At 37.6% G+C, this 27,618-nt stretch overlaps 1 protein-coding gene across 25 annotated transcripts in view; it reads left to right on the top strand.

Moving 5' to 3' along the window:
* Positions 1–27,618, top strand: part of MPDZ (multiple PDZ domain crumbs cell polarity complex component) — a 176,782-nt gene that overhangs the window by 140,339 nt on the left and 8,825 nt on the right. For 15 of the 25 annotated variants that reach the window (XR_010148764.1, XM_009456297.5, XM_003311996.7 and 12 more), the window contains 13 exons: positions 1,950–2,112; positions 3,946–4,142; positions 5,296–5,387; positions 5,933–6,023; positions 8,212–8,292; positions 15,345–15,437; positions 15,527–15,601; positions 16,727–16,901; positions 18,820–18,965; positions 19,958–20,041; positions 20,196–20,389; positions 22,475–22,622; positions 26,798–26,884. Coding sequence is in view for 23 of the 25 variants with exons in the window: in XM_009456297.5 (XP_009454572.2) it covers positions 1,950–2,112; positions 3,946–4,142; positions 5,296–5,387; positions 5,933–6,023; positions 8,212–8,292; positions 15,345–15,437; positions 15,527–15,601; positions 16,727–16,901; positions 18,820–18,965; positions 19,958–20,041; positions 20,196–20,389; positions 22,475–22,622; positions 26,798–26,884 (1,626 nt within the window). In the remaining 2 variants the exon portion in view is untranslated. Of the gene's footprint in view, positions 1–1,949; positions 2,113–3,945; positions 4,143–5,295; positions 5,388–5,932; positions 6,024–7,876; positions 7,976–8,211; positions 8,293–15,344; positions 15,438–15,526; positions 15,602–16,726; positions 16,902–18,819; positions 18,966–19,957; positions 20,042–20,173; positions 20,390–22,474; positions 22,623–26,797; positions 27,052–27,618 lie in introns of those variants that run through there. The other 10 variants (XM_003311997.6, XM_528539.9, XM_054657921.2 and 7 more) reach the window with 5 other exon arrangements.

Below are 27,618 nucleotides of genomic sequence, written 5' to 3' on the forward strand. Positions count from 1 at the left end.
TCAATGCTTGATAAAATTTTACAGAGAAGTAAATTTTTTTTAGCCAGAAAAATTCTGAAGTACATACCTTGCTCCTCTTTACTATGATACTGAAACTTGATTGGACCAAATGAGGGTTTTATGTGTGTGTGTTTGTTCATTTTTATTGGTATATTATTAATTTGAGACATTTATGGCACAGCATTTGGGAAGATAACAAGGGTTCCATTTACATTAGTAACTTTTATCTGTTTGTCCAATGACATATAGACTGAACATTTCAATACAGCAGATTCTGTAATCTGACACTTACGCCCTTAAATCTCTATCAGTCAGCTCTTTGCTTTGCCAGAAAATTGAGTGCTTTCTGAATCAACAAAGAAAGGTCGCATTCAGTCTCAAATAGTTCTAGTGTTACATATATTTTTAGGTATTCTAATTCGTGGCACCAATTAATAATTTCTAAGTATTTGTGCATGTTTATCATTTAATGTATCCTTACAAGAAGTCAGTTTTTAAAAAAAAAATCATAATATTTTTCTAGATATAAACATATATAATAAAACATTGTATCAGAGGAATTCTTATGCAGTAAAAAAGTAAAATAAAGATATATAGGAAAACTATAGGTTCAAGGTATCAGGGACAACTTCATACCGAGGTTAGATCTTTAGCTGGATGTTCCTGACCTTTGAGTTTGGTACTGTCTTATTTATGCAAGTTGGAGGAGACAACATGATATAATGGAAAGTGCACTGGATTAAGAGTTAAGCAAAAAGAAGTCTAGTACCACTGTTTGATTCGAAACAAAAACTTTCATTTCTTGTAGCCTCAGGTTCCAAAGGTTTATTCATCTGCAAAATGAATAAAATGAACTCAGGAACTTAAAGACCTTTCAAACTCTAACATTGTTTGATCATCTGTAACATTAGGTTAGTGCAAAAGTAATTGGAGTTTTAATGGCAAAAACTGCAATTATTTTTGCAATATAAGAACTTGATGATGCCAAGTACTTTTTTTTTTTTTTTTTTCGAAATAGGACCTATGACCCTAAGTGACAGCCAGTATGCCATGCTTTGGCTTTCTATTAAGGAGTCTCCTGTGTTTCCTCATTTATCTTGTGATCTGCCTTGGCAAGGGAAAGCTGGTGTTGTCCTTAAAACCATGCCTCTCACATCCGAGTGTGTGCTCTGTGCTAACAAACTGGCTCTCTGGTAGACAAGCCTGCATGTGTGATACTTGCTGTCCTGGATTTGTTAAGAGAATCATATGGAGAGAGGATTCAGGTAGCAATAAATAATTATTTATATTTAGTCTCACTAATAAGCTTTGAAGGGCAACTTCTTTGTTAATTTTTTTTTCTGCAGTTTCTTGGCAGATTTTTCTAGATGCCTCAAATCTTACCCAGACCCAAAAGTTACAACTTTTGAATGACATTTTTTTCTAGAAGGGAAAGTTTGTACAATTTTCTACCAAGTCATTTAAGACTTCAAATTCATTAATTCATTGGCTTAAAATAGCAAATAAAAGTTTAGTGAATTATTCTCTGATACTACTTGGTTTGATATATTTAAACTTTACCTGAATCCCATCTAATATTTCATATCTATCTATCTATATATATACATAGATATATATGGAAATAAGAATATCATGTCAAAAACAAAGACTGGCTTTAAAACATCAAACAAATAATGGAAAGCTCATATATATATATGTATATATATAAAATATATAAAATATTTAACAATCTGAGCCTTCCATTATTTGTTAGGTATTATATATATATATGAGCTTTCCATTATTTGTTAGATATTTTATATATATATTATATACATATATGAGCTTTCCATTATTTGTTAGATATTTTAAAGCCAGTCTTTGTTTTTGACAGTATACTCTTATTTCTTCTTCTTGAAGTTTTCTTCCTTAGACTGTACAAACCCACTGCATTCTTTTTGTTCCCACAGGCACCCAGTCAGTCAGAGTCAGAGCCAGAGAAGGCTCCATTGTGCAGTGTGCCCCCACCCCCTCCTTCAGCCTTTGCCGAAATGGGTAGTGATCACACACAGTCATCTGCAAGCAAAATCTCACAAGATGTGGACAAAGAGGATGAGTTTGGTTACAGCTGGAGTAAGTTGTGTTTTTGTGATGCATTTAATTGTAAGAGGTATTAAAATAGCTCTGAGTTTCTCAAGGATTTCGCCCTGGATAAGCAAGTATGTTGCAGCTTTGTGATATATACTGCAATTCTGTGTGGAAAGAAATAGTGTTTGTTTTGCTTGAATACAGCATACATTCCTGAGGCATGAAATCATGCTCTTCCTTTCCTTTAAAAGTGCTGTTAAAGCTCACTCTGCCTTTTATATGAGAATTAATAAGGACAGGGCACTCTCTCAGAAGCTAGTATTGGATCAGCCACTCTGTGTCTCAAACAAGTCACCACCCCTTTCTGGGCATCAGATTCCTCATGTGAATGAGGATATTCTGGTTGTTGATATCACACCTTGAACTTCTGGTGTATTTTCTATACCAGAATGGTGACATAGTATAATTGTGGAGATAAAAACTTTAGGCATTGACTAAGCTGTTTAACTGTCTCTAAGCTTTAGCCTAGTGGTTATCTCTCTTTTTAAAATGGAGTTCTCCGCTCAGGTTGCTAACATTCAATTAGATAGTGCCAAGAGTGCTAAGCACAGTGCCTGGCGCCCAGCAGTCTTTCATAGGCAGCTGTTATTAGGACCAATAGGGAGTCTCTGTTTTCTAAGGAAATACCATTTTGCAGGAAAATATTTAAAATTTAGCCCAAAGTTATCAATGTCATTGTTTTAAAAAGTTTTATTTTAAAAATCGAATTATTTCCTTTAAGAAAGCTGTAGTACATCTTTTTAGGAAGTACAGAACATAAAAGTTGTGCTGCTGTATTGTGGAAGGAGTCAGGAAATAGTTTATGAAATTGATGCAGTTAAGAATCAATGTAGAATGCATGGCATTGGCCCATTAGCCATATAATAACGTTTTCTAAGATGACTGGTAAAGTTTGTAGTTTTCTCAGTCTGTTCTCAGTGACACTAGAGCATATTGCTAACAATCAATGTGGTCAGAATGTACTCTTGAGGAAAACGTGAACTGAAATGTTTCGGTTTTCTGTTATGAAGCCACCCCAAAATGTAATGGCATGAAACAATAATTCATTATTAATCTATCAAAGGGCAGTGGGTGACTGGGCCCAGCTGGGCTGGACTTCCAAGACAGCTCATTTACTTGGTTGTCAAGTAGTGCTGGCTGTTGGCTGGTCGCTCATCTGTGGCTGTGCACTGGAGCACCTGCGTGAGGCGTCAGCCCTCTTAGATTAAAGAGGGTGCACAATAACCATCACCTCTTGAATATGTGGGGTAGGAGATGTAAATGGTCTCATCTAATTAGGACGTGTGTCCCGAAGCTGGGATACATATATCAAGTTGTCCTGGCCTAATAGCTCTGTGCAATAAGAAAGCTCATTCTCTTCATTTTGCATATATCCATCAAGCAACTGCCCAACATGATGTGATACACAATGTTGAAATTCCTATGGGAGAAAAGCTCCCACTGATCAGTGAACACAGATATTCTGGATGCCTTAGTTCTGTTCTCCTCTGCAAATGATCAAGTTTCTGGTTTAATCATAGTCTTTTGAGAGTTTGTAAAATGAATTACTTCTCTTTGGTATAACCACTCCAAGGTGAACTGATTAATCAGACATTGTGCTCTCTGCACCCTAGATGCAAAGAAATTCCTCAAAGTTTGGGTCCTCCAGGAAACCAGTCCTGATGCCCAAGTGCCTAGTCTATTTAGCTTTTAACTGTCAAAGAGTACATTTTGGTATAAAATCTGTCCTTTTGAGGTAAAACTAAATAGCTTTCCACAGTAAAGCATTTGACTGTAAATTAACTGTAAATATGTATTTGTTGTTGTTGTTGTATGTAGAAAATATCAGAGAGCGTTATGGAACCCTAACAGGCGAGCTGCATATGATTGAACTGGAGAAAGGTCATAGTGGTTTGGGCCTAAGTCTTGCTGGGAACAAAGACCGATCCAGGATGAGTGTCTTCATAGTGGGTATTGATCCAAATGGAGCTGCAGGAAAAGATGGTCGATTGCAAATTGCAGATGAGCTTCTAGAGGTAAGTTTTTGTGGAAATTTTTGAATTTATTCTTGTTTTATAAGGGTAATGGAACTGTCAGTTTCCAGAAAATCACCCATACCTTATAGTGACTGAGAAAGCCATTGCTTGCTTAATAAAATAGATGCATTGCAGCAAATCTGGCTCTAAACCAAATTTCTACTAAGTAGAGTCCATGTTCCCATTAACTTCCATTAAAAGGTCATGACTGTGTAGCACCAGAAACAATTTTTGCCCCAAGATAGTAATAAAGCTTACACTTCAAAAGCCTTTGTTTTGTGTGCTGCATTTTTATTAGGAGTTTTTGAAAAGCCAAGTGACCAGTCATTCCCCAGAGGCTGACCCACTGGACATTCTGGAACTTGAATCACTAATGGGAGAAGTGATGAGGGTGAGGTGGGGTGGGGTCAAGGTTAAGGCTAAATAACAAGTAGTAACTCAGCCTGCCAAACAAAATACATTTGTGGACCGTACTTTATAGGGTTTAGAATTTTATTTGCTTGTGTTGTTTGTCCTTGCCCCTCCTGGGCTGGGATCCACGTGATTTTATACTGCCTTTATACTCTTCTCATGCTGAGTATGTTTCCCTATAGACACGGGAGGCTCAGTCAGGCAGTGGCTAAATGACCAAATGACTGAGCCAGTCATTTGCGTTAGGCACTGTGCTGTTTAGGCACAGTTTGCTGCCTAAATCCTGAATCTACCCAGCATTTCTTCTCCCAGTGACCTATTTCCAGGGCTTGAGTTTTGAGACTAAGTGGGAACTATGACAGTAAGGAACTTCCCAGGATGGTCTTGCAGGTCGCAAGTTTTTCCACAGAGCCCTCGTTTTGTGCAGAGCATGCTGGGAGCCCAGTGCCTGCCAGGAAATTTGTTGTCTACTCTCCTGCAGTTGGTCCAAGTGGTGCCTCTTTATCAGCAGTCCATGGATGTCAGACTTCATTTGCATTATTTTAATGCTGGCTTTAAACATGAGCTATTCTTTATTCACCATGAAAAGTCAGTTTCATGTTCTGGGGAGGAAAATATATAACATTTAATATAAAATATATTTTAAAGGAAGAAAAAATGTGCTTTTCATTAATGAGGAAGGATGATAAAACTTTATGATACTAAGATTTCAGGCCCAACTAATGATATTTATTTCTCACAGATCAATGGTCAGATTTTATATGGAAGAAGTCATCAGAATGCCTCATCAATCATTAAATGTGCCCCTTCTAAAGTGAAAATAATTTTTATCAGGTGATCATTTTCTTTTGCTAGTTTACCAAATACTTTTTGTTAGCATTTCTACTCTGAGTTCTTTTGAATGAAAAGAAAACATTTGTAGCCGGGCATGCTGGCTCATGCCTGTAATCCCAGCACTTTGGGAGGCTGAGGCGGGCGGATCACAAGGTCAGGAGATCGGGACCATCCTGGCTTACATGGTGAAACCTCGTCTCTACTAAAAAAAAAAAAAAAAAATTAGCCGGGCGTGGTGGCACGCGCCTGTAGTCCCAGCTACTAGGGAGGCTGAAGCAGGAGAATCACTTGAACCTGGGAGGCGGAGGTTGCAGTGAGCTGAGACTGTGCCACTACACTCCAGCCCGGGCAACAGAAAGAGACTCTGTCTCAAAAAAAAAAAAAAAAAAAAAAAAAAGAAAAGAAAACGTTTGTAAATTTGTAAGTGTCACAGTTCCAGGTTTTGGGGGTTAAATAATTTTCTCTAATAACCTTCTGACTCTTGAAGTAAGAGAATGAAAATAATACCATGATGTTATAATAGGTTGTTGTTTTTTTGCTTTTAGAAATAAAGATGCAGTGAATCAGATGGCCGTATGTCCTGGAAATGCAGTAGAACCTTTGCCTTCTAACTCAGAAAATCTTCAAAATAAGGAGGTATATGTAACTTATGTTTGTTTCTCTGGGAAGACTTGATCGATGTGAGCCTTATTAATTCAATCAACAATTACATAACACTTAGAGAGGGATATTAGAGGTAGATAAGTTATAGCCTTGGCCTTCAAGGAGTGTACATCCTAGTATAAGAAGACACTCATGGAAATAAGCATACCACTTATGTGAAGAGTACTTGTAGTCTGCCTAGGAAATAGTGAGGATAGGAAAAGAGTTACCAGTTCTGCCTCTGAAAAGAAATTGAGGATAAAACTTTATATGGAAGGTTACATATGAAGTGTATGTTGGAAGATTTGGGGGGCAAAAATGTTGCAAGCGGAGGGCATGGAGTGAGGAATGGCATGGAGACTTTGGCCAATGCAGGAAGCTAAATTAGAGCATCACTGAGCAATGAGGGGCAGGGAATGGGAGCTGGTGGGGAAAGGGTCAATGTTAAAGGGGACAGGGTCAGATCATGGGATACATTGATAGGCCAACATGTGCCAGCTTTGTCTTTGAGGCAGTGTGGAGCTCAAAGAATGAGAAATGTATAGTTAAAAATTTCTCTGGCAGTACTGTAGAGAAAAATCAGAGGTAACAGGGGAGAGAAGTTAGAGGAAGTAAGATAATTATTGGAATAATTCAGGAAACAGTTAACAAGGACCTGAACTAAAGCTGGAAGAGGGAATGGTTACATCAGATGTTTAAGACCCAAATTGATAATACTTCATCCCCAACTAAATGTACTCACTGAGGAAAAATTAGTGGTTGAAGATGTGTTTATCCAACAAATATTTTCTGAGTACTCTGCCTTATACCAGATATTCCTCTTTGGACTGGAGAATAAAACAGGTAGGATATACAAGGTTTTCAGATATCTGACTTAGTGACATCAGGGATGGCTGTCTTTTACTGAATAGAAAATACAGAAAGATATTTGCAAAAATATGGTACATTCTATTTGGGGCAGGTTAAGAACGAAGTGCCTGTTGGATAGCCTGGTAAAAATGTACATTGGGACATTTGGTCTCCAGTTTAGAGATGATTTCCTGTATATGCAGATTTGGCATTTCTTAGCCATGGAGGCTGAGGTGCTTGCTACAGAGAGCATTTAGAGAGAAAGAGGGCCAAGGGCAGAATCATGTGGTAGCAACAATAAGGAGGAAGGCTAACCAAGAGATCAGAGACTATGAAGAACCAGGAGGGCATGTGGCAGAGCAGCGGAGAAGAGTGTCCTTCAAGGGTACACTCCACAGCTCTACATGCTGCCATGTAGCAAGAATCCAGTGAGAAGATGAGTAGAAAGAGTCCCTTGGGTTTGGTAACTAGGAGACTGTTAGTGGTTTTTGAGAAAGCAAATGATGGACAAGAAGTCAAGGAGAGAGAGAGGCAGTGTCTAGAGGGTGACAGAGAATTGGGAGAGTGGTTTTGTTTTGATTTAGGAAAGCTTTGGATACATGTGTATGATGAATAAAAGGAGTTAGTAGAGAATGAAAAGCTTAAAATTAGAGGAACTTTGGTGATTATCAGTGGGGGTACCTGTAGGAAGAGAAACATTCTTTCCTAAATGAATATATAAACATAGAGCTTATGTATACATAAGATAGATGTACAAATCATTGTCTCATTCCGGCTGCTCCTAACGTTCCACTAAGCCACGTGGTTATTTAAGATAATTAGGTTATAAGGTAATATATTTTGTTTTCATATTAGTTGTACTAAGTATGTCTCTTAAGGAAATGGAGTATTTTAATAACGTTCATTAAAGTTTTCAATTCACTTGATAAATAACACAGTAAAGAATAATGAATGGTGTTTCTGCTGATGCTCTGTCACTGAGTTTCACCATTTGTTAGCTGGGCTACCATCGGTTTTCATTATACAGTAAACCCAGGCAGTCTTCAAGCCACTTGGTCTATCTGTGCTCTCAACTGATTGCTGTCCAGTTACACCTCGTAAGTATTTTGAAGAGAATGTAATGTTCATAAATTCCATAGAATGTTAAAATAGCAAAAATGTATTATAATAAATAAATGTATTAAAATAGCAATAGTGTATTAAAATAAATAAACGTAGTAAAATAATTGTATATAATGTATAAAATAATTTTGAATAAGTGGCCCTTATATTTAAACAAATCAAATTTCCTAACACTCAGTTGCCCTTTTTGTCATTTCTTTCCCTCTGTCAGACAGAGCCAACTGTTACTACTTCTGATGCAGCTGTGGACCTCAGTTCATTTAAAAATGTGCAACATCTGGAGCTTCCCAAGGTAAATCTGCTTTGAATTGGAATGAAATGATGTGAGTTCCTTTACCTCAGTGTTCTAATGCACTGTGTTCTCGAAAGTGTGGTCTCCAGATTAACAGCATCAGCATCATCTGAGGTTTTGTTAGAACTGCAAATACTTGGGCCCACTCAAACTTATCTGCTTAATGAGAAACTCTAGGGTTGGGCCGAGAAGTTTGTGTTGTATTAGACCCGCCTGATGCACATTTAAGTTTGAAAATGACTGTGCTAACTGATACTTTATCAGGGGTCCAGCTTGCCCTTTTATAATTATTCCAAGTTATGAAATTTAGTTATCTGTCCATTGATTCCTTTACTAAGGTCCTGCTACGGAGGAAATAAAAATAAAGAAATAGAAGTTATAGTCTTGTCCTTTAAAAATAAGAAAGCTCATATATTTAGAAGTGAACTTTCGGCTCCGATGATTGCCTTAAAAAGGCAATCTTACTATACATATAAGAGAAGTCTTTATCGTGGACTATTATTGTTGTGGTTAAAAAGAAAAGAAGTTATTAAAGTCTTTTTACCTTTCTATCAAGAAGTCCATACACTTCAGTTTGAGAATCCCTCATTCTATTGCCATTTAAGAGAGATGACATCTTCCTCTTTCCCTTTCTGATTTCTGCTCTTAGTTTCTTTTCCTCCTAAATCCTGAAGTAAGAGTTTATAATATTTAATGATGCAGTCATTTCCCTATAATTTGTTAATTTTGAAACATTTAAATGTATGTTGAATACTTTATAATGAATGATTTTTTTAAAAAATCTGTTTATGGTGCTCTTTAGAAAAGTCCAAAATTAGATAATTTTTAAATATCCTTTCATGGTATTGATTTTAATGTATCATCTAAGGCTTAGTATATTCTAGGATATAATGACTGCCCAGGAAATGTCTGTGGAATGAACATGTTAGATGGATAAAGGGCAACATACTGTAGTGTTTGGGAGCAGACTTAAAGCCAGACCACCTGTGTCAGAGACCTAGATTTGCCACTCACTATCTATGAGACTGTGACTTTGAGCATGTTTCTTAACGTGTACATAGTTTTGCCTTTTGAAAATGGACTTAATAATTGTTCAACTTACCTCATAGACTTGTAGTGAGAATTAAGTATATATTGTGAAAATTAAATATACATATGTTCAGTTTCCAGCACCTGGCACACATATACAAATAGTGTTTGCTATTATTATTGTTTTAATAATTAGGAATGAATAAGCTGGTATAGAGTTGCCTGATGGCTACCTGTCACTGATTTTCTCTGATGTTTTCTGTTTCCACATCTATTTCCACATTAGGCTACCTGATTAAGGTGCTTGATAGATGTTCATAGCATCTTAATCCCCTACTCAGAACCTCCCAAGGACGTTCATTTCCAAACAGATACATTCAAGTTCTTTGGCTGGGCATTTAGCAATGAGGGTGGACAGAAGCCTGTGCTGTCAGAAGCCCTTCTCACATCCTGAGTGACTGCCTATAAATCACTTAATCCCATTGGTCCTCACTTTCGTCTTCTGTAAATGGTGCTGCCTATATTAAGGGTTATTGTTGGGATTGGATGAGCTAATGAGCAAGGTTCCTTCATTCTGCAATATAAAAGCTGGTTTCTGCCTTTCGCCTCCTTTTTTATTTATTCAGCAGATGTCTATTATGTGTACTTCCCTTTCTAAATTAGATGCTATTGAGGAATGCAAGACCTTGGAGAACCTCAATGTATTGCCCACTGAAAGCTTCCATTTATATGTAGATTTCAAACAAATCTAAAGCTCAGGTAGCTAGAATGTATTTATTGATGAAAGCCAAAGTAAGTAAGGGGAACATACAAGAATCTTTTAAAAGTAGCTAGACAGAAGAGGCAATTAACCATGATTTTCATGATTTTAAGTGTGGGCTTTGGAGTCACTTAACTTCTCTGGGCAATAGGCAATCCATTTGTTCCATGGTGAGCCGGTATATGCAAAGCAACCTCCAAAGACTGAGGGAGCTGGGGTCCTGAAGAAAGAGGCTGACAAATCCAGTTTATCAGAAAGAAATACTTAATAGGGACTTAACGTACAGAAGCCATGCTGCTGGTGGCCACAAGACAGTGGATCCCAGCATCCACCCTCTAGAAAGTATTCTTTACATAGCAGGGATAAAGACATGTAGCTGGTCACGTCTCAGAATTTCTTGCTGAAACTTGTTATCAGTGGAGATGTTAGGTAAACATCTTTATGAAGGATTATTTATGCTACAGGGCTCGCTACAGAACACCTTGGTATGCAGGAGTCAAACATTGGTCACCATGGCGGTTTCGCTTCAAGGTGGTGTCACTCCTGCCATACAACAGGCTGTTTTTCTACACCGTTTAACTTGTCTGGGTCTCACTTTCCTCATGAGATGAGGAAAATCCCTTTATATTAGAGATACTATTGGAAGGATTAAATGAAAGAATTTATACAAAGTGCTTACCACAGTGTGAGTTATTATTATTATTTTTGTTAATACTTCTAACCATGAATTTGTGAGTTCCCCGTAGAATATATCCTTGAACACATCTCTTGAGGAAGCCATTGTTACAAATGATGTTGAGTGACATATTACACTAAGCCTGGCACTCCTAACCCCATTATTACATGGCTCTGGGAGTAAAAATTAAGCAAAGAAGGGAGAAAGAAACAGCTTTTAACACTCATGAATCAGCTGAAATCTTTTGTCATTTTTACTATCCTATATATTTTTAAATTATAGTTATTTGACAAAGTAATTTAATGGTAATGTAACATTTGTTCATTATGTTATTTACTTCTTAGCAACCCTGTGAGCTTGCTATTATTTTCTCCACTTTGAACTGTTCCCATAACTCCAAATAGTAGAGCTGGAATTGAACTCTGGTCTTCTGCCTCCAAGTCCCATTTCCCATCCATTACCTGTTTCAACTTGCTACTGGGCCCCATCTGCCTTTCTAAAATGCCTGTATGTTCCTTCTAGGAATCCTGTACTTCAGTCAAACTGATTTGAATCAAGAGGTCATGGAGAAGGTTTTGAGAATTTATCCCTCTTTGCCTTGGTTTATATCACTTGGTCTTTCTGATTTCTTTTAACTTATATAAATCCTACATACACTAAAGATCCAACTTAAATCTCACCTCTGTTTATTTTGAAATATTACTTCAATATTCTGGCTTATATAGTGCTTACTATTAATGTCTTCATTTTATTTGTCACTTAACCATGTTTGACCCTAGAGCTTGTCTCCTGTGATGAACTTTGATGTGGGTATCTTTTCTGTACATCTAAAACATACACATGCTGAGAGAAGAAATTCTCACTTTTTTTTCCATTACTTAGTGTCATCGACATAGTTCAGACTGAGTAAGTATCTGCGAAGGAAGAGTGAATGAACGGTTATGTGCCGTACATGCGTAAGGGGAAAAATGTTGAGATCAGGAGAGTCAGGAAGAGAATGATTTTTGCATTGTCTAAAAGTGGGAGCTCTAACAAGAGCTCATTTCTAGTTCTGTTTTTACTCCTTAGAAACTCCTGAGAAGTGAATTATCTTTTTTTAATCTTTTATATTTTTTAAAAATGGGAAAATAGAATATAAGCAGAAAGCTCTCATACATAGAATCTAAACCCACAGTAGCTGACTGAAATGCAAATTCAATTGATCAGAAAACATTTTTGATTAAAGATTTATTTTTGACACAGTTTGCCCTAGGAAAGGACCCATACCATCAAAGCAGGTAGTAGCCTTCTGTGATTGTCAAAGCTGTGTTTCATATTCATACAAGTTTATGTGGTGAAAGCCTTGAAATATGATGAAGAGTTTTTCTTCTTTTGAATTTTAGAGAAGCTTCTACCTTCAAAATAATTCTCCAAATAATATTAATTTGTTTAGCTGAATTCCACTTTTAATTCTTGTTTACTCTTTTCTAGCTGTTTAATTATACAACTCGTTGTTCAAAAATGTATTTCCTTGGAGCCAGGTGCAGTGGCACATGCCTGTAGTCCCAGCTATTTGGGAGGCTGAGGTGGGAATTCAAGACCAGCCTGGGAAACATAGCAAGACGCCATCTCTAAAAAACGTTTAAAATAATATTTTAAAACAGAAAAAAACCCACAAAAATATATTTCCTTAATTTGTTTTCTATTCCCTGTATGGTAGTGTTTTAATAACTAGCCCCAAACAAAATATCTCAGATCTCTTCTTGCTAAGGACTATATGCACTCTGGTAAAAGTAAGTTGGAAAGTTGAGCAGTTAGATAAAAAATTGCACATTCATATGCTGTTATCCTTTCTTATGTGTCATCCTGTTTTTCGTTTCAGTTATTTATTTATATTTATTTATTTATTTATTTTTGAGACTGAGTCTCACTCTGTTGCCCAGGCTGGAATGCAGTGGTGTGATCTCGGCTCACTGCATCCTCCACCTCCCGGGTTCAAGCGATTCTCCTGCATCAGCCTCCCGAGTAGCTGGGATTACAGGTGTGCACCACCATGCCCGGCTAACTTTTGTACTTTAATTAGAGATGGGGTTTCGCCATGTTGGCCAGGCTGGTCTTGAACTCCTGACCTCAGGTGATCCACCTGCCTCAGCCTCCCAAAGTGCTGGGATTACAGGTCTGAGCCACCACGCCCAGCCTCATCCTGCTTTTCTGATATCAATAAATTGTTTGTTGATGTGTATATAGTTGTTTTTGTAGTATTCTAGTTGAGTTTGGGCGTATTATACATGCAGATTTGTAGCTTATTGTTTCTTTTAGGACTCCTCTTATTGCAAATAACAGAAAAAAAATGAAGTAATTCCATCAGGTTTCATCAAGGAAGAAGATTTATGGACTCAGGTCAGCAACCTTCAAGGGTAGTTGGTCCTGTGACTGAACAGTGTCATCGAGAGCCCGTTTTTTTTCCCTGTCTGTGTGACACTGTGCCATCCAGTGTCAGCTTTATCCCAAGGCTTGTCTTTCTCATGGTTTTAGAATGGCTGCCAACCATAGTTTGGCCATGTGCTACTTCTTTTACATGTATCTTGGGAGAAGGGAGAGGATGGCTGTTCAAGCCTTCTGAGCAGAAGTTCCAAGATTCATCCTAATTGAATCAATTCAGATCATGTGTCTACTTTTGAGCCAGGGACTGTGACCACGGGACTGTAATTGTAGAATTGACTTCAGTTGTTCAAACCCCATTCTTGGAGCTCCTTAACTTTTGCTATGTAACAAATTACCACCAAACTTCACAACTTAAACAGCAGGCATTTATGGTCTCACAGTTTCTATGGGTTAGGAATTTCAGAGCATTTTAGCTGGGGGGTCTGCTGAGAATCTCTTGTGCAATTGCCGACACATTGCCAGCTACAGCTACAGTCATCTCAAGATTTGACTGGGCTGGACATTGCTTCCAAGATGATTTACCCAAATGGCTGTTGGCAACAGGCCTTATTTCTTCTAAGTGGGGCTGCTTGAATTTTCTTAGGACAATGGCAGCTGGCATCTTGCAGAGCAAGTTATCCAAGAGAGACAGCAAGGAGGAAGTCCCTTTGCCTTTTTTGACCTAGCTGTGAAGTTATACACCATTACTTCTGCTGTATTCTCTTTGTTAGAATCAAGTCACTAAGTCTAGCCCATGCTTTTAGGTTCCTTCTTGAAGGAAGAAGTATCAAAGGATTTCTGCTCATATTTTTAATCTACAGCCTGAAACATAGTGAGGGAAGAAGGGGGAAGAGAGAATATGGAGGTGGAGGAGAGAGAGGAGTGGGTGGGAAGGCTAGATATTCTAATAAAAATCAATTTTTATAGAGGGGTAAGATGGGAAGCAGTATTAGGTAAACAATCAGCAAATACCCACTGTACCAATAAAGTACTTTCATGACTGTTATGTGACAAGTATTATTATTCCATTTTGTAGATAAGAAAATCTAGATTTCGTAGGTAAGAAAATTGAGAATTAGAGATGTTAAGTGGCATATCCAAATTTCTATAGTTAGGTAGAAGGTAAAGTCAGTTCTGCTCACTCTAAAGGTGCAGCTTACTCTGGCAGATAGACATGACTGATTGCCTGGAAAGAGAGAGGTGGTAGAGAGATGGTCAGTGACAGTTTCAAACTCATCAGGCATTAATAATCTACCTCAGAAGAGCCACATGTTGATAATCTTTAAAATGATGTTGAAACCTACCTTGATGTCACAGCCATGACCATAAACATCTCTGATGGCACATTTAACTTGTGTGTATATTTCAGAGAAACCATGTCAAGATTCTCTTTTCTTTGCTTTGCTTTTTGTAACTTTTCTCTGGAGAAAAAATTAGAAGGTGGCTAGCTGTGGCAATGAAAATGTTAAAAACTCTGTTTTAATTTTATTAAAGTAAACATTAAAGAAAGCTAAAAGCCAATATTTCTGAACATTTGGTTTTGATAAAGGGAAATGTGGAAAATGTAGCGAAGTAGGTGTAGCTCCTCAGCCTTGGCAGGTTCTCAGAGCTTGTCTTGGGACTGAGAGGCATTTTCAGTCTGCAGCAGATTGAAATGCTGTTGTCTGGAGAAACAAGTCTGAGTGTTCACCCCCCAAAAGGACAGAGTCTGCATCAGTAATGGCAGACTGCCTGCTAAAGGAAGAAGAGGGGCAGAAAAGAATGAAGGGGCTAGACCCTGTTGTTATTTCCAAGCGACAGGCCAGAGAAGAAGCGGGATTCTTTGGTTGGTTTTGAATGACTTATTCAGTCATTAGACAAAATTTGTAAATGCTGAATGTTTTGGTGGAATTATTGAATGTATTTTTGCTGTCTAGATATTTTGCTAAAGTTACTAAAGATGTCAGACATATGGGAAGAGTGAAAACACTTGAATGTTTGATGGAGGAAAATTTATTCCCATTAGGAAAATTTGAAAGTTTGTTTAAGAAAAGACAAGATTTCTAAGATCTTAGATTTAAAGTCTAAGGTCTTAGATTTCTGGACTTCAGAAGAGTTTTAGTTGCTTTTCTTACCCTTGGTATCCATTTGGATAAAATTCATCTGTTTCAAGTCTTCTGAGCATTTTTGTTTTTACTTTTCTAGGATCAGGGGGGTTTGGGTATTGCTATCAGCGAAGAAGATACACTCAGTGGAGTCATCATAAAGAGCTTAACAGAGCATGGGGTAGCAGCCACGGTGAGGTTTACCTTTCTTGCTGTCATTAAGTAGTTGGGGAGGGAATTACTTTTGGAATATCACTCAAATTCTTCTACGTTTCCATTTAGGATGGACGACTCAAAGTCGGAGATCAGATACTGGCTGTAGATGATGAAATTGTTGTTGGTTACCCTATTGAAAAGGTAATTTTCCAAAATAAAGTAAATGGTAATGTAGGCCCATCCTTGGGCATGATTAAAGTGTTTGTGTCTGCGATCATAGAGAATTAGGGTTATGTAGCTGTATTAGACATGTTCTTAAGGAAAAGAAGAGATTGTTCAGAAGTTCTTCAATTTCTATTTCTTATTTTCCAGTTGGTGTTAAGGTATTTTTCGTTGCCACACAAATTATTCAATATTCACTGGGCAGTTTTGGTAAATATTTCCATTTTTTCCTTAGGAAAACTTTAAACTCCTTAACAGTGACTGTTAGTGCCAAAATATTTTTTAATGAATGTTTGCTGTTATAAATATCCATCGTGTATACTACTTTATAAACAGATTGTAAGACTCAACCATTAAATACGTAATTTTTATTAGGGTTAAACATATCTTGTACTTGAGTTCCCTCTCCTCAAAAGAGATCTTAATACTTATTTGGTATCTCATTTGAGGCCTTTTATTTATAAGTGCCAGAAAAAAGCTTTGTTTCCTTGAAATATGGTATGCTTTTTCTTTCTTATAGTGAGAGAGAACCATATAACTTATCATTTCTTCATTGTACAGTAAGAAACTTAAAGTTACTTTTTAAAAATTCAGTTTTTAGTAAGTATTTAGGCCAGATCCTTTAACCCATAAATCTGTGTTTTAACTTTTCGTTTACCTTGACTTTTTTGTTGTATACTTTTCTTATTCTGCTTCTAACATATGTGTTTCTATTTTATTAAAACTGTTTGTGTAAACTGCTTCTATAGAATCAGGAAGTAGGTAAAATAACCCATATATCTTCTAAGGTTGTAGGCATTCAGAAAAACGGATGAGATTAGAGATGTAAAAAGTTGAAAGTCTTATATAAGAAAAAAATGTGGTCAGAGCTAGACTTAGAGTAGAAATTAACCATGGCCCTAATCTACATCAAGCATTTGGAGAAGCTAGAGAGAAACTAGAGCCATTTCTTTCTTTACCCAAGTCCTGACAAAGAAATAATTTGCATCTGTCCCTCCCCTTAACCATAGAGAGAATTAGATTCCATTGATAATGGTGACTCATTGGTATGTCTACTAATTCAGCTTTGAATTTTGTTTCTCTTCCACACATACACCCTGCCAGTTTATTAGCCTTCTGAAGACAGCAAAGATGACAGTAAAACTTACCATCCATGCTGAGAATCCAGATTCCCAGGCTGTTCCTTCAGCAGCTGGTGCAGCCAGTGGAGAAAAAAAGAACAGCTCCCAGTCTCTGATGGTCCCACAGTCTGGCTCCCCAGAACCGGAGTCCATCCGAAGTAAGGCCTCTGGGCTCATGAGAGTCCTGCACATATGGAACACCTGAACTCAGCAGAGGGTTTCTGCTTGGGAGCCAGCTGCCTGCCTGTGGCTCACTGTTTGGAAGGTTGTAGTCAGGGAGCCCTATGGTGAGGGCAGGATATAAAGAGAGGACTTCTGGAAAAAGAGTACTGGACTGTTAGGCAGGCAATCTATGTGCTGTACATTAAGCAGCTGTGGCATCTTAGGAAACCTACCCACTCAAAGCCTCAGCTTCTTCATCTCTAAAACAAGGGAATAGTATTCTTTGCTCTCCAAAAATATATTGCTAAGGGCACCTTGATTCCAGGCCTCTAACTAATGAATTAGAAATATCATTTCGTAGATTCTTTTTTTAAGCTGGGAAAGTAATTTAACTTCTCTAAGCCTCAGCTTTCTTATCTGTAGAATGGATATGCAATTATCCTATTTCATAGGTGGGATCAGTACTGCCTGCCACTATAAGATACTCTTTAGTCATTGCCATGATCTACAGATCTGAGTTCTATGCTTTAGGTGTAATAGTGGGTCCTGTCATAATGGAAATGGATTTAGGTTACGTGAACCATAGGGTGACACTTTAATGTGTCATTACACTTCCTGTCTAGTATATGGAGGTACATTATTCCTTTGAGTTACTTTTTGAGAAAGAATACACTGGTGTGTAATAAAACAGTTTCAAGCTCTGCAGCATCAAAACAAACAAACAAAAAAATAAGGCATTGGCTTTTTCTGTAACGGGGGGTGGAGGGGAGAAATTTCTTTTGGCCTCCAAACTGTTCTTTTAACAGTTTTTTAAGGAAACACTAGTTTAAAACATTTGTAATGTAGTTGGATGAAAAAGTCTTAAAGTAATACATCTCCAAAAATAATCCTTTATTTAGAAAGACTGGATAATTCACTGAAGTGTTAAAAGATTTTTTGGAAATTTTCTCATTTTTCAATTTTATGTTGATCCCTAAATAGTGTTGTCTATAAAAATATGAAATGCTAGATGAAAACTTAACATAAAAGAAAATATCTTACACCTGTTCTTACCATTTAAGGAGCAAGAAAATAGTCTGTTTCTGATTTCCTAAAAAGAGAACATCTTGTCTAAAGCATACGCTACTATACCAAGTGTCCTAGCTTTCCCAAAACATGCTATTTGCTGTGTGCTCTTTGTTGTATCATAAAACATATGATATGAAGACTCTGATAAAATAATGTGTGAAATTATATTCCCCATTTCTCATCATCTATTCTTATCTATTCATTTCTGAACATATATGCACCAGGATTTGACATCTGAATGTATAAAACATCAAGTGAGACCCAAGGAGAAAACTGCAAATGGTGCATTTTTGCTCAGAATTGATTACATAAGAAGAGATGCTCTAGGATAAGAAGAAAACAAAAATGTAAAAAGCCCCAAAAAGCAGGCATCAGAACCAAAATTATTGATATGTTTTGTGGTATTCCCTGAATGTACTTCTAGGTCTTTGCCACATATCTCAGTTATGAGTTCTATAAATCTTTTAATTCATAAGAAATGTGTTTGCCTCCATTGAAATGGAGAATATCAAAGTGAAACTTGAGGTTCAATTTAATTCTGTTCTCTCTTCTTCATATCCTCTCCTTTATATCTCTACCAATTTAAAACATGTAGGATAGCATAGAAAATAATTAAATAGGTAATTTTTGGCCCACTACCCTAAATTAACAATGGTGATTTAATCACATTTGTTTTATTTTTAAATATAAGATAATTAAAAGATTGAGGTAAATACAAAGTCTCTTTTCCCACAGTCGTGGGCCCATTTCTCTGCCCCATCCCTCAGAGTCAATCTGTGTGATGAGTTTGATGGATATGCCTTGTAACCAATTTTTATTTGTATTTCATTTTTAACTTATTTTTAGATACAAGCAGATCATCAACACCAGCAATTTTTGCTTCTGATCCTGCAACCTGCCCCATTATCCCTGGCTGCGAAACAACCATCGAGATTTCCAAAGGGCGAACAGGGCTGGGCCTGAGCATCGTTGGGGGTTCAGACACGCTGCTGGTGAGCACCACCCAGAGGTGCTTCTGCACAGGCCGTCCTTCAGCCAGGCCTCAGAGACGATTATGGGGAGATTTCTATCAGTTCTAGTAAAGGAAATGTGAAGGCCGAAAAAACCTGTATTTGTTATTTTAATTTATAGGGCAAATATTCAATTGGATACGGGGGAGGTTTCCTTTGAGTAAGCCAATAAATATTGACTCAGCAATATTCTGCTACACTGGTGATTTTGATCTTGAAATTTCAAAGTGTTTCTATCAGTTCACCAGTCCTTGCTACATTTTAATTTCCTTTTTGCTGATATCCAGGTTGGGTTAAACCCATTTTAAGAGGAGTTTGAGCCAGGTGCAGTGGCTCATGCCTGTAATCCCAGCACTTTAGGAGGCTGAGGCAGGTGGATCACTTGAGGCCAGGAGTTTGAGATCAGCCTGTTCAACATGGCAAAACCCTATCTCTACTAAAAATACAAAAACTAGCTAGGCATGGTAGCGTCTGTAATCCCAGCTACTTGGGAGGTTGAGGCAGGAGAATCTCTTGAACGTGGGAGGCAGAGGTTGCAGTGAGCTGAGATTGCACCACTGCACTCCAGCCTGGGTGACAGAGTGAGACTACGTCTCAAAAAAAAAAAAAAAAAAAAAAAAGAGTTTGAAAAAGTGATACTTTGTAGACAAAGTCTTCTAGATGTCAAAAATACCTTAAAAGTGATTTCATTTATGGATAAGAAAGTTATCTCTCATCTATGTATGCATGTTTTATTTTATAGTTTTTTTTCTTTAATCTTCTCTATCATTAGGAAAAAAGTATAAGCTCCTTTGAGCCTTTTAGCAAAAATTGTTGTTACACTTTCCCTTGAATTATATGGAGCTTGTACTGTAGAGCCAGAGTTTATAACCCTTATTGCTGTCTATCAAAGTATAATGTGTTTGGACTCCATTTCTGCTCACCATTCCTAGGAGAATGGGATAAGTATGGGTATGTTTTGTTTGGGCCCTTAGGGTGCCATTATTATCCATGAAGTTTATGAAGAAGGAGCAGCATGTAAAGATGGAAGACTCTGGGCTGGAGATCAGATCTTAGAGGTATAGAATGCCTGTTTTTGACCTTCAAAATTAACAGAGAAAAGGCTCCTGGGGGGAGTGTTTCTTTCTTTGCTTCTTTATCTCTCTCCCCTTCCCCACCTAACTCTCCTTTACTTCTCATGTTCCTTACAGTCAGTGTCCCATTTCTGTACAGGTGAATGGAATTGACTTGAGAAAGGCCACACATGATGAAGCAATCAATGTCCTGAGACAGACGCCACAGAGAGTGCGCCTGACACTCTACAGAGATGAGGCCCCATACAAAGAGGAGGAAGTGTGTGACACCCTCACTATTGAGCTGCAGAAGAAGCCGGGAAAAGGCCTAGGATTAAGTATTGTTGGTAAAAGGTGTGACTGAGGAGGACAAACCCAATGCCCCCTTGGAAATGATGAGACTTAAATCATTTTAAAGAGTAATAGCAGTAGGTGAATCTTTTATCAGTGGCTAGTGTTCAGTAGGTAGCTGTTGTTAGCCCCCTCACTAAGGAACCATAAAAAGACATTGGTTTTGGACTTTTAAAATCAGAATATTGGAAGGTTTTGAAGGCACTTAACAAAAAGTCATTTGGTGTATTTTTGAGCACCTGCTATGTGCTAGGAAATACGTTAAGTTTTCAGAAACAAAGTTAAATAAGACATGGTCCCTGAACTCCAAAAACTCATCGTCTGGTGAACGTCGAATTAAATATATTCTTGCAACAAAGGAATCTATTGATGAGTGACAAAGATGCTTTGTGGGGGACCCATGGTAGCAAAGGAGAAAGGGACCAAGTGACCTATTTAATTAAAGTGAATTAGGGAAAATTTCCAAGAAAGAAGGTGTCTGAGGTGAGGCTAAAAGTGATAAGTGAGTATTGGTTTATTAAAGGACAGTGGAAGATATTGTAGGGAGAAGGATCAGAGCGAATAAGAGCGCGCCATCAACAGGACCTAAAGCAGGGGGCCCGGGTGGTAATGGAATAGTGAATGCGCAAAAATTCACAACCTAATTCATTTGTATATAAGTACATTTTAAAAGTATTTACATGTAAGTAATATTAACAAATTCATTTATAAGTGATATTAACAAATAATCCAGCAAGTTTCATAAATCTTTCTTCCTTTTAGTATTATAAGCCCATCTGGATCTGATCTCAGAATCTACCAGATAGCTAAACTTGTGAAGTCACCATTCAGTTAAAAGTGCCCCTGCAGTCTGCAGTGTCTCTAAGTTTATTTTGTCATTTCTTGGGCCTCAGATAGCCACCATTTCAAAGCAGCTTATTTTTTCCAGTGAGTCAGAAATCTGTGAAATGGTGATCTTTATTTCAGAATATCCTTCTTTGGAAATAGGCATTCTTCAGAATTGCCAAACCAGCAGCATAGACACCTGGTTCTGCAGCGACTTTTCTGTATGGAAATAAAAAGACATTTACACCATTTTGTTTCTCAGAGACAGCTAAAGGCTAATTATTTTTAAACACAGAAAGAATTTAGCATATTATTTGAGTCTCAGTGGGAATATGTCTAAAAAATAGACTTTTTTTGGAATACAGTATCAGTAGTCTAGTTCTCATGAAATATGACATGGGGAACATGGCTACTATAGGATCTGGGGTCACCAGGTCATCATAGAAACCACCATTAATGAACCCTAAACTCTGTGCCTTGGGAAGACCATACAAAGACCGTCTAATCCAATACCCTGTTTCTAAAGATGGGAAAGCGGAGGATCAAATGGTGAAATGATTTGATGTCATGACCTTGGCAAGAACAAGTGATACAGTTCAGCTTTTACTATATATTTCTATTTATGGTTATCTTTGTATCTTTAGAAGTTTTGGGGTTTTTTTTTTATAGTTTTGTGAAAGAAAGGATGGGAATAAGATTTGTGTTTATTTTGCATAAACCTATCTCGTGTGGAAGATGTGTAATGATTTCAAATAAAAGACATCACAGCAATGGTACTTAGATTTTGAGTTAATAAATGGTGTTTAGTTTGAGATACACATCTGTTATGATTTTCAATAATATTAATGATGGTGATAGCAACATTTATGTAACCACAAGTTAATATTATTCAAAGCTCCATTCTGATTTGGAAAGAACAGCAGATTTTGCATCCAAGGACTGACTCTTAAGTCTTACTTTTGCCACTTAGTAGCCGAGTGACCCATAAAATGAGAATGGTAATACACGCTTCTACTCACTGTATATAAATGATGAAGAATATGCTTATTGGAGATCATTTTAATCTATGAAGCACTGTAAGACATAAGCTGTTATTTATCAAAAAATATAATTCTAATGTTGCCCCAGTGTTGCTCCAAATAACAAAACTTTTAAAGTCATAAAAACAAGTAAAAATTTTGGGTAAAAACGTAACTTTTTATTAAATAAGCATTGCATTACAGTTGAGCAAAAGATAATGTTGAAATTCAAAATTGTGTGTAGAAACGATACTGGAGTATTTGTGTCAGACATTGTCAAAGGAGGAATTGCAGATGCCGATGGAAGACTGATGCGGGGAGACCAGATATTAATGGTGAATGGGGAAGACATTCGTAATGCCACCCAAGAAGCGGTTGCCGCTTTGCTAAAGGTAAAAAATGCAAAAAGTAATTCTGTGTAATAGCGTAGAAGAAAAAAGATAATTTTAACATTGGGCTATCATAGTCAAATTAGTAATGACTTCTCTTTATTTAAAGTGTCACCTCAAGGCCGGGTGCAATGGCTCACGCCTATAATCCCAGCATTTTGGGAGGCCATGGCAGGTGGATCACTTCAGACTAGGGGTTCGAGACCAGCCTTGGCAACATGGCAAAATCCCATCTCTACAAAAAAATATAAAAATTAGTTGGGCATGGTTGTGCGTGCCTATAGTCCCAGCTACTCAGAAGGCTGAGGTGGGAGGATCGCATGAGTCTGGGGTCACACCACTGGATTCCAGCTTAGGTGACAGAAACCCTGTCTCAAAAAAATAAATAAAAAGTCATCTCAAATCTTTTAAAATGGAAAGATTTTATCATTTATGTTCCATAGAAGGGAAAGTTTGGTCGAAATACTATTCTGACTCAAAACTGTTGAACTATTTGAAGTTGACATTTAAAATCAGAAGCAGATCTGTCATCCTTATGCAACGAAGGTAATTTAATGCAGATTCACTCGGCAGTACCTTCACTGGGGATTATCGTAATTATAAGGCCTCCATCCCTAGATATCATTCTAAACTCAAGTACATTTTACATCATAAAATTGGTTTCCTCCAAAGCAAACTCACCATGAAGGATCATTTTCTGATTGGAAAGGCAGAACCAGTTTCATTTTAAAAATGAATTAATTGTAAAGCACAGAAAAGTCATTTGACAATATAATTCCTGGGACTCTAGGCATATTCTCTGTCAGGGAATATTCCAGTTTCTAGAGGGGATTTGCATTCCTGTAAATAGGCAATGCTTATCTCCTTGTTTTGTTTTTTTAACCTAGTGTGTTTTATGACCTGAAGAAATATAATTCAACATTGACTAGAAAACTGTCATCATCAGTACCCATGTCAAGGGTAGCAATTAGCATAAGCCTGCATGGCGGTGCTCAGCAGCAGTAGAGCTGCTGGAGGTCTAATACGCTAAGGGGAGCCTCTGAGTGGCGGGGCTTCCTGGAGGGATTTTCAAGTAGGTGCTTGTTATTCACCTCTTAGGTTTACATAAGATCTGGCATATGAATGTGTTTATAAATTTGGTTATTAAAGCAAAGTTAACATTTATCACTTCTCATTAGGGTTCTCAATCTTTAAAACATAATGTAATTAGAATTCATTAAGGAGGAATACATTCTTTTTGGAGACACATTAAAAACAATTGTTATCTCTGTAAGAATTGTATATCCTAAAGAAAGAAAAAATGGAAGCATCCATAAAACAATATAAATCATTTTTAAACCAGTCATTTAAAAAGCTAGTCTCGCCAGGTGTGGTGGCTCATGCCTGTAATCCCAACACTTTGGGAGGCTGAGGCGGGTGGATCACCTGACGTCGGGAGTTCGAGACCAGCTTGACCAACCTGGAGAAACCCCGTCTGTACTAAAAATACAAAATTAGCCAGGTGTGGTAGCGCATGCCTGTAATCCCAGCTACTCAGGAGGCTGAGGCAGGAGAATCTCCTGAAACCGGGAGGCAGAGGTTGCAGTAAGCCGAGTTTGCATCATTGCAGTCCAACCTGGGCAATAAGAGTGAAACTCCATCTCAAAAAAAAAAAAAAAAACTGCTAATCTGAAAGTATATAATGAACACCATAGATATTTGTATAACTTACATGTTTGTTGTTGGGGCTGCTTATTTTTGTTTTATTAGTAATTTTTCACTTAAAACTCTTATGTAAATAATCCTCTATACACAACTTCATGCACATAAAGTTCTTCATGCACATAGAGTTCATTGAAGTGTTATTTGTAATAGTGGGAAAATTGGAAGCAATGTGGTTGACAAAAACTATATAAACTTTGGTATAAATAGCAAGGATGCATGGCAAACATGTATTTGTTTGAAAGGATGTTCATGACACCTTTTTTTTTTTTTGAGACGGAGTCCCGCTCTGTTGCCCAGGCTGGAGTGCAGTGGTGTGATCTCGGCTCACTGCAAGCTCCGCCTCCCGGGTTCACGCCATTCTCCTGCCTCAGCCTCCTGAGTAGCTGGGACTACAGGCGCCCGCCACCACGCCCAGCTAATTTTTTGTATTTTTGGTAGAGACAGGGTTTCACCGTGTTACCCAGGATGGTCTCAATCTCCTGACTTCGTGATCCACCCATCTCGGCCTCCCAAAGTGTCATGACAACTATTTTAACATGATAAAATATAAACAGTAGTCGCTCCTACTCTGCAGTTGCTCTTCCTGTGGTTTCAGTTGCCCAGAGTATAGTAAAATAAGGTATTTTTAGAAGGAGAGAGAGATCACATTCATATAACTTTTATTACAGCACATTGTTATAATTGTTCTATTTTATTATCCTCTTACATCTAATTTATAAATTAAACCTTATTTTATGTTTATAAATTAAACCTTCTATATAGGAAAAAACATAGTATATATAGAGTTCAGCACTATCCATAGTGTCAGGCATCCACTGGCGGGGGGTCTTAGAACATATTCCCCCCTATAATAAAGGGGGACTGCTGACTGCTGTAATTAGTGGGGAATATAAGACAGAGGATTGTATTTACCGCATAGATACAACTATGTAAAACACAATCTTATAAGTTTTTTAAACAATAATTATGAGGTAATTGTTGGACTTATGGGTCCTTTTCTTCCCCCATCTTTTTTCATTTTATTTCCAAAATTTTCTTTTTACTGGGCGTAAATCGCTTTTGTATTGGAAAAATTAACAATTTTTTTAAATAATCAAAACCCTTGATATTTGAAAGAGAAGTGTTACAGGTAGGTGAAAGGGTCGCAACATTACACAGTGAATAACGTATGGACTTGTTAACCTTACAGTTATGTAAACTGAAAATATAAATAGTTTCAAGAAGAGTTTGGTAAGAAACCCCAAACCAAACAAATAAAAAAACCAACTTATGGATATTACAAGTCAAGTTTTGACCTTTCAAAGTATGATTCATGATCAACATCTTCAGAATAACACATCCCTTTGTACTCTCATCACTGAATAATAATATCAGTGCCCAATATTTATATTAATCTTACTCCATTCTAGACACTGTCATAAGCATTGTTCATGGTTTATTTATCTCAACAACCTATAATGATGTACATTTTTAAAATTCAGAGTAAAAGATTTATTAAGGTTAAACATCCGTTACAGTCACACAGCTAATAAATCACATAGTCTGGATTTAATCCAGTGACTCCAAAACAGGATCTCAAACACCTTCTTGTGCTACTTCCATATTAGACTGTGCAGCATTTCTTGCATGCCTGTGGTTTATTTGTAAAGGGGTGCAAGAAAGATTGTCGTCAATTCATGTTTTGTGTTGATAGCAGTATTTATCTAAATTTTATATCATAAGTCTATTCAGGCACAGTGTAGTGATAGAGAATTTACCCAGTTATCTAAGTGCCTCTTCCACTGAGGGCGAAACAAGTTGCTGAGGTGGTGGTAGTGGTGGTTTTATTGTGTTCGCTTTTTTTTTTTTTTTTTTTTTTTTTGAGGTGGAGTCTCAAGTCTCGCTCTGTCACCCAGGTGGAGTGCAGTGGCATGATCTTGGCTCACTGCAAGCTCCGCCTCCCAGGCTCACGCCATTCTTCTGCCTCAGCCTCCTGAGTAGCTGGGACTACAGGCGCCTGCCACCACGCCCAGCTATTTTTTTGTATTTTTAGTAGAGACAGGGTTTCACCATGTTAGCCAGGATGGTCTTGATCTCCTGACCTCGTGATCCACCCGCCTCGGCCTCCCAAAGTGCTGGGATTACAGTCGCTTTGTTTTTTAAACCCTCAGTTATTCAGCTTGTTTGTCCTATCAAAATTAGTGTGTTTCATGAGATAATTGCTCAATTCTCCATTTCTTTTTGGTAGAAGTAGTCTCCATAGAAATCATGAGGTGATAAGGTAAACACTTGGTGTTGCTGCTTATTATTTTTATTAGTTTGAATGTTTTTTAAAAAGCCATTTTCCACAAGGGATTGGAGGTATCCTTGCTTATAGAAATTCCAAAAGGAAGATGCCTTTCAAAAAAGTCTTGAAGAGTAAAATGTATTCCTAAAGATGATTCTAGCATTTTATTTAAACATTTCCATAAAACACCCCCCATGCCCACCCCCAGTGTTCCCTAGGCACAGTAACCTTGGAAGTTGGAAGAATCAAAGCTGGTCCATTCCATTCAGAGAGGAGGCCATCTCAAAGCAGCCAGGTGGGTAGCTGTGGAGTTCATCAGGGCGATGCAGTCGGCATGCCAAGAGGACACATAGATGGCCCTGACTGTGGGTCTGTGTACAAGGTCTGGTCCCCTGGCAGCGTGGGATAGTGACTGAGGTGCAGAGTTTGAGACAGAGAAGAACAAGGAATCAGAATAGCCAGGTAAACAAGGTGTGGCTGTTGAGTAGTTTGTAAGTCATTCTAAGGAAATTGATTTCAAGCATTCTTTTTTGACATGATTCATTTTCCATAATCTCAAAAGGTAACTACCTAATTGTAAAGCTTACCAAGATAACAAATTTTTTATTATTTTTATTTTATTTATTTATTTATTTATTTATTTATTTATTTTGAGACAGAGTCTCGCTCTGTCACCCAGGCTGGAGTGCAGTGGCACAATCTCAGCTCACTGCAAACTTCGCCTCCCGGGCGAAGTAGATTCTTCTGTCTCTACTTCCCGAGTAGCTGGGACTACAGGCGTGCACCACCATGCCTGGCTAATTTTTGTATTTTTATTAGAGATGGGGTTTCGCCATGTCAGCCAGGCTGGTCTCAAACGCCTGACCTCGTGATCCACCCGCCTCAGCCTCCCCAAAGTGTTGGGATTACAGGCATGAGCCACCGTACCTGGCCCCAAGATAACATATTTTAAAAATATTTTATAGCAACATCAATCAATATTCAACTGAAAAGTCCCATATAAGTGAACTATAGATACTCAGCACCATG

This window comes from Pan troglodytes, chromosome 11 (assembly GCF_028858775.2).
Source record: "Pan troglodytes isolate AG18354 chromosome 11, NHGRI_mPanTro3-v2.0_pri, whole genome shotgun sequence".
In the NCBI taxonomy this organism is placed as follows: Eukaryota; Metazoa; Chordata; class Mammalia; order Primates; family Hominidae; genus Pan; species Pan troglodytes.